The sequence below is a fragment of the Ceratotherium simum genome, chromosome 29 (genome assembly GCF_057802395.1).
Source record: "Ceratotherium simum simum isolate JZ-2026a chromosome 29, ASM5780239v1, whole genome shotgun sequence".
Classification (NCBI taxonomy): domain Eukaryota; kingdom Metazoa; phylum Chordata; class Mammalia; order Perissodactyla; family Rhinocerotidae; genus Ceratotherium; species Ceratotherium simum.
Window position 1 is genome coordinate 38,347,335 of NC_141928.1, and position 11,006 is coordinate 38,358,340.

At 56.4% G+C, this 11,006-nt stretch overlaps 1 protein-coding gene across 2 annotated transcripts in view; it reads right to left on the minus strand.

The window, feature by feature from the left end:
* SHB (SH2 domain containing adaptor protein B) overlaps window positions 1-9,757 on the minus strand; it is a 135,356-nt gene extending 125,599 nt beyond the window's left edge. The window contains exon 1 of one of the 2 annotated variants that reach the window (XM_087419482.1): window positions 8,515-9,757. In XM_087419482.1, coding sequence (XP_087275608.1) covers window positions 8,515-9,225 — 711 coding nt within the window. In that variant the 5' untranslated portion in view covers window positions 9,226-9,757. The remainder of the gene's footprint in view (window positions 1-8,514) is intronic. The other variant, XM_004423216.3, reaches the window with a different exon arrangement.
* Between the last annotated feature and the right edge of the window lie 1,249 nt (window positions 9,758-11,006).

The window sequence follows — 11,006 nt, forward strand, 5'->3', positions numbered from 1 at the left end:
CAGCCTCTCAACCACGTCTGTGTGACGGATGAATGGGGAGAAAGGACTTGGAACGAGCTGTCACGGCCCAGCACGGATGCGGGGCCAAGGCTGGAAGGGAAGGCCCGGCAGTGGCCCAGCGGTGTCCATCTCCCCAGACCCCACCCCCCATCAAGTCACTTCCCCTCCTTAGGCCTGGGAAGCCCCTTTCTGACCATTACTCTTAAGTGCTGCTTGGAAAACCCAGGGCCTGAGTCATTCCCCAAGGCCCTGACTAATTCTGTCTCTATCCCCTGGACCCACCTCCAAGATCCTTCCTCTACAGCATAATGGGAAATCCAGAGCCTCCCCTTGGAGAAAATGGAAAGGACCTGAATGATTTAGAGGAAAATTCAATTCTTCCTGGCTCAGCAGTTGAGAAAGCGCAAACCCTCAGGAAGCTAGTGCCTCTGAAAGTGAAACATTAATAGAAATATTACTGGAAAATACCAAACAGGAAGAGAAGAAAAATTCCATTGTGGAAGCAACGTCCTCTGCCATTGCTCCTTAATGGTCTCCGTAAAGTGTTTCAGAATCAAAACATGGAAAGAACCGGAAATCAATCAGGCTGTCACCCTTCCTGTGGACCAGAGGTTTGGCCAAGCCACCTCCACACCACCCCGGCCCAAAGGGCACTGGGCTCAGAACACAAGGTCAACAGCCTGGCCGCTGGGTTGGCCAGTACCTGCTGGAGTGCTCACTCTGCTTCAGTGGCCCGGGGTTCGCAGGTTCAGATCCCGGGCATGGACACAGGCACTGCTTGTCAGGCCATGCTGTGGCGGCATCCCACATATAAAGTAGAGGGAGATGGGCACGGATGTTAGCCCAGGGCCAATCTTCCTCAGCAAAAAGAGGAGGATTGGCAACAGATGTTAGTCCAGGGCCAATTTTCCTCACCAAAAATAAATAAATAGATAGATAGATAAATAAATAAATAAATAGATAGATAGATAAATAAATAAATAAAATAAAGACTCTGGATCTGGCTTCAAATCTCATCTCTGCCACTTACTGGCGGTGTGACCTTAGACAAGTTACTTAACTTCCCCATGCCTTAGTTTTCTCATATGTAAAATGGGAATGACAGTAGCACCTATCTTAAAGGACTTGAGTTAGGGGTAAAAAGAATTAACACATACAAAGCACAGAGAACACTGCCTGGCTCGAGTATGTGCAATGGATGTACTGGCTAATATTACTATTGCGGAAAGCTCCCTCAATTCAAGTGACTGCTCTTTCTTTACGCAAATGCCTCCTCCTCCAAGAAGCCTTCCCTGCTTCCCTCAATTGAAATGAACGTCCTCCTCACCCTGCTTCTCCTTTGGCTCCATGGAATCAAGGCTCCGTCCAGAACAGTCTCTGTGCCAGGACGGCTCTCATCTCTCCCACACCACTTTGTTTATAGATAAATTCTACCATGCAGATCTGTGTTCCAACCTTGGTTCCTGTGTCCTCACCAGAAGATAAGCCCTTCACGGGCAGGCACTAGTCACCCCCTGGCTCATCCCCGTATCCACACGGTTCCCGACAGTGGTCTGCATACGGCAATTCCCCAGCCAACAGAGGCCACACAGAAGTTAGGGTGGCAGAGACCACTGCAGCCTCTGTCTCCACCCTGCAGGAAACTCACCCTTACTACCACCTGACCTCAGAGAGCTGGCAGGGGTGCTGCCACCAGCCAGCCAGCAGCCCAGCTCTCTGCTTCAAAGCCACAAATTCCCATGCATTTTCTAGGACCAAGCCTGACTACTCCTTGCCCACAAGCTACTACCCCTTGGCTCTCCCAGCACAAGATGTGACAGTCAGCTCCAAGCTCAACTGCCCAGCCGAGCACTTGACCAGGGCAAGTTCAGCTTTGCTACACGACCAGAGGAAGCCACGCCTGCTTCACATTTGCCTTTTAACACCTATTTTATGCGTCAGAAATGCTTGGGGGTGGGGAGAGGATGGGGTCAAGTCCGGGGAAATTAGTCACGTTCTGAGATTGTCAGATGAGAGGGTGGTCACCTGATCTCCTTTAAGGAAACCTAGGTTCCTTGCTGATAAGGGCCAAGGTGCCACTAGTTTTTCTTCTCTTAGAGCACACACAGCCTCAACAACCCTTGGAGGGAGGGAACGCCTGGTGTGAGAATGAAAAGACATGACAGTTACAAGACACACGTTCTGTGCAGCTGTCCCTTGGGAAGCGCCAACTCTGTGCAAAGAATTTCTCTATAAAATAACTCAAGTGCTGCATTAACATCTCATTTACGGAACTCAGAGGCAGATGGGGGAGGAGAGAGAAAGGCCAGCTCTGGGGCCTCTCCTGGGGACCCCCAAGCCCAGACAGAAAGGGATGGGAATTAGGGCAGAGGGGTGTTAAGAGAAACATTAAGTGAAGGGAGGAGGAGACACATAATGCACATTTCAGTGAATATCAGAGCCTTACTATCTCCATTTAAATCACGGAAAACAGTGGGACAAATTGATAAAAAGCATGTAGACTCCGACCTCAGACTGCATGGGTATGATCCTGGTTCTGTCACTTGGTAGCTGTGTGTGACACTGGGCAGGTCATTAACCTCTAAGCCTCAGTTTCTTTATCCGTAAAACGGGGATAATCCTACCTGTGGCAGAGGGATATGACTGAAGGCCCCGATTAATGGCCTGCCTTACCCTGCCCTCTGCCAGGGGACTCTGCAGCTCCTCTTCTCTCCTCAAATCCGGGTTGGCCTTATGACTTGCTTTGGTGAACAGAATGCAGTGAGAAGGGACAGTGTGCCAGTTTCCAACCTCAAGAAACCTTACGGGCTTCTGTTCTTTCTCGGAACCCTGCCACCACCACAGGAACAAGGCTGGCCTGCTGGAGGATGAGAGACCACGTGGAACAGAGTCGACTCGTCGCAGCCAAGGCGATCCTAAACCAGCCGACCCTCAAACATGTGAGAGAGCCCAGCGAGCATCAGCAGGGCTGCAAACCCACCCCACACTGACCACAGAGGCCTGAATGGGCCCAGCTGAGACCAGAAAAACCATTCAGCTGACATTTGGACTCATGAACAATGATAAAGGCTGATCTTTCAAATCAGGGGTTGGAAACTACAACCCACAGGCTGGCGGCCTTTATAAATAAAGTTTTATTGGAACACTGCTACGCCCTTAATTTATATATTGTCTATAGCTGCTTTCGAGCTACAACGGCAGAGTTGAATAGTTGTGATGGAGACCGTCTAGCCTGCAGGCCTGAAAATAGCTTCTGTCTGGCTCTTTAAGAAAAGTTTGCCAACTCCCTGGTTTAAAACCACTGAGTTTGGGTGATTTGTTATCAGTTAGCAATAGCTAACTGACACCATACCAAAACCTCTTCTACGGTGACCGTGGGGACTAAATGACGCATTAAGGGGTTAGCATGAAGCCTGGAGAACATATTTCTCTTCTGGGGAATCAATGGGAAAACTGGATTTGCTATGCGGCATTTCTCTCACATCACTTTCAAGGGCTGGGACTTCAAAGGAGAAAGTGTCCCAAGCCAAACCACAGTTTGGCTCTTACCTTTTCAATCAATCGCTTTCCAAGAACTGGAGAATGTGGCTGTTGAGAACTCATGTGTGACCGTGGCTTCAATCAAGCCACACATCAAGGATTCCACGTGAAAAGGACCAAAAGACAAGTCATAACCCCCCAGCAAGGCACACGAGACACTCCCTTCCCTTTGTGGCTCCGGCCTCCCACCACCCTCTCCCATGCCTCCAGGCCTTGGCACAGCTGTTCTACCCCTTCTGCATGGAGAGCCATCCTCCTCACTGCCCTGCCTGGGGAATTCCCACTCATCCTTCCAGAGTGTGCTCAAATGTTGCCTCCTCCTGAGAGCCCTCTTGGACTTCCCCGACAAAGCTGAAGCTGTCCCAGCCCTTTGCATACACTTCTGGCATTCCTCAGGTTGCAAAATTGTCTCTTTAGCTATATCTGTCCCCTCAACCAGACCCTGAGAAGCTGGTATTCAACTGCAACTGAGAAGCTCCCTTCTTGGAAAGTTGGCCACCACTTATTCTCTCTGAATTCCCCGTGCCTAGCAGGACACTCAAAAAAAAAAAAAGGTTAGACATGATATTATTTATTCCTTAGGAAACATGTTATTTAACTCAACTCTGTGGATGCTGACAAAATATAAAGTGTTGGTTCACATTAGCAAGTATTTAAAACTCGGGAAACTGATGTCATGATGCATCCTGACTTTCTGAGTTGTGGTGGAAACACCATTTGCTTAATTATGATAACAGAAACAGACGTCAGCAGAAGACATAACTGGACGAGACTTGTTTGCTACACAAAAGGAGACCTACCAAGTAACTGGCCTCTTTTGGCATCATTATTCTTTTATAAAAACAACCTGAAGGAATAATATTTCTACTTACTAAAGTTTTTTCTTCCCGGGAGCTCAGGCCCACACTGTCTCTCACCTGGACTGAACTGCAATTGTCCCCTAACTCGGGCCCCATCTCCCCCAGATACGGCAGCTGTTTATAGCCTAGAAAGCTCAACGGTGGCTCTGAGTCCACCCCTCCCTGGCTCAACAGTCTTCAAGGACTCCCCTGTGGGGTTCAAACCAGGCCCCCACCTATCTCAAGGTGTCATCTCTCATGCCCCAAGTGAGGACCCCCGCAAGAAAGCAAGCTCTGGTTTCCAAGAACACACTCTACATTGAGGTTTTATATACACACACATGCACGCAGATACCTACTCACACATGCACGCAGACAGTTACACACACACGTGCACACACACAGCACCGACACATAAGTGCTCCCGCAGGCTGCAGTCACCCCTCCTCTGCACTGAAATTCCACTTCAGTCTCTACATCCAGCTCAATGCCGCCTCCCAAGTGAAAACCTCACTCAATTCCCCAAGACAAAAACGCTGGGAAACACAGAATGAAAAGACAATGTGTCGATCTCCTCCAGAGGCTTAGGCCACAGATGACTGACAAGTCTTCTGCAGCCTTTATTTCCTCCTCTCCTAGCCTACCCCCGTAGTAGGGAGAGATCACTGAGCACAAAGTAAGTGCTGGGTAAGAGTCGTCTAAATTGAAACATGGTCCCTCTTCCACATAATTCTAAAAGGGAAAATGCCCAAGACTAGATGCTGGTGGTGGGCGGGGAACATGACCAGGTGTGTGTGTGTCCCAGGACTCACCTGGGAGAACAGGAGGATGCCTAAGTGTGTGACAGAGGGAGGCAGAGCGACTGAGGGAGGCAGGAGAAGGGCCCCCAAAGATAAACCACTGTGGGAGGGCACTGGAGGCACTAAAAGGAGGATCTGTGGACCAACGGCTTATACTCCAGGCCACAGTCACTCCCACCTCAGGCCTGATGTCAACAACGAGCACAGGGCGCCGCACACAGGGGCATTCAACAGCCCCACAGCTCCTGCCCCATCCCCTAACAACGGACAAAAGGAAGCCGGGCCTCAGATGAAGTGGGATGCTAGGAGCGGGTTTTCCTGGATCCACGGGCGAGGGGCAGATGGAAGGCTCTGGGGTGTTCGGGCTAAATCTACAGTCTGCCTGGCCTTCCAAAAGCTGTCTGGCCGTAACTGATGTGAAAACCAGGCTGTCTCCTGGCTGCCTGACCAGGAATGGGGTGGCTGTTGGCCGAGGATTAGGAGGCAGCCCCACACAGAGGGCAGGGATGAGGGCGTCGGAGTCTCTGCATCCCAAAGCAGCTCCGACCAGCAGACCCAGAGGGAGGGTGAAGGAGAAGCCACTGGGGCATTAGTAGTTCTCAGAGTGTGGTCCCAGGATCAGCAGCAAACAACCCCTGGGAAACTGTTAGAAATGCACGTTCTCGGGCCGGCCCCGGGGCTTAGCGGTTAAGTGCGAGTGCTCCGCTACTGGCAGCCCAGGTTGGGATCCCATGCGCGCACCGACACACCGCTTCTCCGGCCATGCTGAGGCCCCGTCCCACATACAGCAACTAGAAGGATGTGCACCTATGACATACAACTATCTACTGGGGCTTTGGGGAAAAAAAAGGAGGAGGATTGGCAATAGATGTTAGCTCAGAGCCGGTCTTCCTCAGCAAAAAGAGGAGGATTAGCATGGATATTAGCTCAGGGCTGATCTTCCTCACAAAAAAAAAAAGAAAGAAAGAAATGCACGTTCTCAGGCTCCACACCAGGCTTGGTGGATCAGGCCCTGAGGGGGACGGGTCTCGGCAATCTGTGTTCTAACCTGTACTGTGTAGGTGACCCTGTCTGGCTGCCTCCCCTCCTCCCAATTAGAAAGAACATCTGGTAGCCGCAACGACTTCTCAAAGGATCAAAGGGCTCAAAGTCACAACCTAGTAGGTGACATGCAGCCCAGAGATCTTTTCAAAAAAACGATATCAGCTCACATCACTTAGCAGCTAAATCCCTTCCCCGACCCTCACCATGCTTTGCCTACAAGGTCACCCCTGACCCGGGCCCTGCTGCCCCTCTGGGGTCCTGGGTCTAACCTCTCAAGTCCAGCCACAGCGACGACTTCAAGTCCTAGATTACCAGCCTCCTCTGCAGCCAACCAAGGTCATGACCCCCCTCCCCTGAAAACGGCCCTCCCTGACCACACCCCTTCAGCCCCCCTGTAACACAGGCCCCATCACAGCACTCACCCAGAGGGCACAGAGAAGGCCTATAAGAAATCCTGATGGTGGAAGGAAGCCAAGTCTTAAATACACTTGACATTCCAGCTATAACACATATTATTCCTCACTATTTGAAAGGGTCTTAATTGTAATTAGGAAAAAATGTTTACTAAAGTTTTGAAAGCCATAAAAGAAGACTTCAGTGAACAGGCAGAACCACAAGCAGTGGGAGAGAAAGGCGATTTGCCCCCTGGGAGGTGGTCATGGAGTAACCAGGTGGACACACGAAGTCCAGCACCCGGGCTGTGACTCTCCCTGGGGAGCTAGGCCGGGCCCTCCTCACACCTTCCATGCCCAGGAACTTCAGGTTCTCCCGGGCCAGCACCTAGCCAAGCCTGGGCCACACATAAGTCAGCAGGGAGCCTTTTTGGTGTTATCCTCATGGATCAACCACAGCCCATGATCCCAGGGGCTCACAGAGAAATCTCCTCCTCCCCCAAGGCATCTCGCCCCAGGTGGGTGGCCACCTGGCTCCCAGGTCCTTGTCATCTGGGTGTGGCATCCTGGGTGCTTAGGCAGCCCAGACTCCACACTTTCGAGGTGTGTCCCCAAACTGGCCCCAGGGGAAGGTGGGATCCTGCACAGCCTGCCCACGCCGCCTGCAGCAGACCTAGTGGGGAGGGGATACTTGGGGGACCTGGGACTCTGGGAGAGGAAGCCAGGCAGAAAAATTAAAGGAGGGGCATCCCGTTACTCGTCCCGCCTGGAAAACAAAAAAGATCCCTTTCCAGGCACCAGCTGGCAGGTAGGAGCCTGTCTCCCTCCTGCCTGGACATCCAGTCCTGAAAGGAACTCAGACTCTTTATCAGTCTCCCACAGCCCACGCCTGGGCAAAAGTTTACCTTGGGGGGTGGGGGGAGAGAACAAGAGGGACAGCGGCCTGACAACCCTCGCAGGGTACTGGATGTAATCACAACACTGCCTTCCACTAGACGTCGACAAAACAAGTATTATTTTATGGGGGAAGGAGTGCGCCACAGGAGTGTGAGGGGAGGAGAGGGCCAGGTCTGGCTGTAATTAACTGGCCTGCTTCAAAGTGGAGGAATCAAGACGACCCGATCCGTCAGGGAGGGCGGTGGTCACAAAGTCGTCCCCCTCATCCCTGGGGCAGTATGGGAGGGGCGGTCAGTAAGGAAGAAGGTGAGGATTGCACTGGGTGGGTCTTCGTCCAGCCGGGCGATTGACCGACCCCCTCCCGCGCGCAGCGGGAGGAACTGCCCGGTGGAAGTGGAGTGCTCTTGGAGACAGCGCATTCCAACCGGAAAAGCAAGCGTGGGGGTTCCCGGGGCAGCTCCAGTACAAAAGCCCGCCCTGATTTGGAAACCTGGCGCGGGGGATGGGGCAGGGCAGGGCGTTCAGAGGGATTTACATATGCACGTTTAGAGACAGCCGGTCCGGATCTGCCACCAAGAGTGCTAAGCAATATCGGGCGAGTCCCTTCCCAGCTCTGGACCTCAGTTTCTCATCTACAGTGGGGAGAGGAGTAGACAAAAGTCAATGCTGTTCTAAGTCTGCGACAGCTCTGACTCTCTGACTCTACTCCCCGGGGCCGCAAGGGCTGGCTAGGTGTCTCTTTCTCGGTCAAGGCTGGGTGGGGCGCTCCCGTCAAGCTACTTCCGAAACGGGCACCTCTCTGTGGGCTCAGAGAGGGGACGTCTGGAAGCAGCAGGCAAAGAGGCTGTGGCAGGAGGCCGACGATCTGGGGGAAAGCGCGTGCGAGGGAAGCAGCGTGGGAGCCCTGACCTCAGGGTCTTAGCCCGCAGTTGACGCGGAGCCTCGGTTTCCTCGCGCGCACAGTGGCTCGGGAACCTCGCGTGAGACCAAGAGGCGCCTTACCTTGTCCTTCTTGCCGGCCCCGCTCTCCTCCGCGGCCGAGGCGGCACACTTGTTGAACATTTTCTTGCCTCCGCAGGCCGTCGGGCTCCAGGTGCGGCCGCCCGAGCAGGCACCCCCCGGGGGGTCTCCGGCCCCTCCCGCGGCGCTCTCCACCTTGATGAGGCGGTGCTTGGGGGAGATGTAGCGCACCTCGGCCGGCGTGGCGGGCCGCCGCTCGCTGCTGCTGCGGTAGAGGTGCGGGGAGCCCGAGGACGAGGACGAGGACGCGGCGGCGCCCGCGCCGGAGGAGGCGCAGCAGCAGCCCGCGGCGCCCGACGCGGACGAGGCCGAGAAGGCGCGCTGCCCCCCGCCCGGCTCCCCGCCGCCGCAGTAGTCCAGGCGGCACATGGCGCGCAGTTTGCGCAGCGACGAGCCGGGCCCGTTGTAGGGGTCCTCGAAGTCGCGCTCCTTCTGCGCGCGGTAGGCGCGGATGAGGTCGCTCGTGCTGCCGCTGTCGTCGGGCAGCGAGCCCGACGAGGCCGAGAAGCAGGAGGCGGCGGCCGGACCGCAGGACGCCGAGGCGGCGGCGGGCGCCTGCGGCACGGCCTGGGGGGGCTGCGAGGGCCGCTCGCCCCGGCGCCGCTGCTCGCGGTAGTCGGGCCGCGGTGGCTGCGGGGGGTTCTTGGTCTTGCTGTTGCCCAAGCTGAAGTACTTGTTCAGCCACTTGGCCATGGCGAGAGGCCGCCTAGGGCCGCGGCGCGGGAGCCCGGTCCGCCGCCGCGGCCATTCGGGGGGCAGCGCTGCCGCCCAGGTCCGTCGGCGCCCCGGCCCCGGCGGGGGGCGTACGGGGCGCCCGCTCCGGCCGCCAAGTTCAAGTTCTCTCCGCCGCCTCCTGCCGGCCGCTCCCGGGCTCCGGCAGCTGCAGCACCGCCCTCCGCCTCCGCCGCGCGCCGCTCGGGCTTCGGATCTCGCGCCCCTCACGGGCGCGTCTCATGGGATCCCGGCCCGCGGCCCCGCGGAGAGCGACAAGCCCGGCGCCCACGCGGAGCGCGCTCCTGCCCCGTCGGAGCCGCAGCCTCCGCCTTGGTCTGGATCCGCGGCCGCTGCGGGAACTTGCCGGCGCCCTCAGCCCCCCTTTCTCCTTCCCGAGAGCCCGGGGCGAGCCCGGCTGCACAGCCGGCGAGCAAGCGGGCGGGAGAGCGAGCGAGCGAGCTACCGGAGGGAGGCAGCCGGCGCCCGCCTGTGCCCGTCCCGGCGGCGCCTGCTGCTGCCGCCGCCGCTGCCGCCGCCTCCCGAACCGCCGCGTGTGTGCCACTCGGGCCGCCAGAGCCCGCCCCGCGCCGCGCCCCGCCCCCCGCAGGCCCCGCCCCCGGAGCCCGGCCCCGGACCTCGGCCCCGGCTCCGCCCTGCGGCGCCCGGGTCCTCGGAAGGTGCCCTCCTCCCCTGCAGCACGCGCCGCCCCCCGCGGCCGCCTCGGCGCCGGCCCCCGGGTCGTGCCTGAGGGCGCCGGGGTCCCGCGGCGCTGCCGGCCCCGCCTCGCTCCAGCCCGCCGCTGCCTGGGCCGGAGGTTGCTAGCCTGAGCCTGCAGCGCGCAGAGGCCGCAGCCCCTGGGACTCGCGCGCGGTGCAGCCCAGGGATGCCCACTGTTGGTAGCCGGGGGCGGGGGTGGATTAACACGCGACCCTTCTAGTTTACAGCGCGACCCGAGCGCAGAAAATGCAGGGCAGAGACCCTTTAGGGACAGAGTGCCAATCCCTTCTTAAAGGGACGGAGACTCGGATTCAGCCCCCGTGTGCCAGATCTTCGGAGGAATCTTTATGCTAATAAGTGCGGTATTAGCAATCCCGATGACGGATGCGGCCGGGATAGGCGGCAGGGCCCGCCCGGCACCAATCCGAGAGCCGGGCTCCTGGGAGGTCGCACTGTTTGCTTACCTTTTCACCTCTGAGGAAGTAGCGTTAACCGTGTTCGCTGACAACCGGGCGGAGGGAGCTGTGGGAACGTCCGTTCAATGCCTAAAGTTGTAGAAGCTGGCAAGGCGCCATTTAATCCAGGCCCTCATTTTACAGATGGAGAAACTGAGACCCGGAGGAATGTCGCCCACGTGGGCCTGGATGCCGGGTCCCTGGTCTGGTGGCTACAAAATGATGTTATTTCCACTAGTCTCTGGTTTTCAACTTAAGATCGTCCTTCGATTATTAACCAAAAATGAGGAAACTGAGGCTGAGGGAGGGGCACAGCTTGCTGGGTGAAGCTTTTCCTGGGAGGCGGCGTGCTGCTCGTTGGGACAGTACTTAGAAATTACCTGGAAATGAGGTGACTGCCACCGGAGCCGCTGCTCCTTTGAATTTGGCTGGGCAGGCCTCAGAATGTGACTTACCCTAAGGTGTGAGAGCTGAGACCTGAGATTGAGGAATTCTCTAAGAATGCTAACTTACTAGGCCGATAGCCCAAATCATTAATAATCTCCACTTGCTACTTGTGTATTGTAGATGGGCTTTGGGGGACTCTGT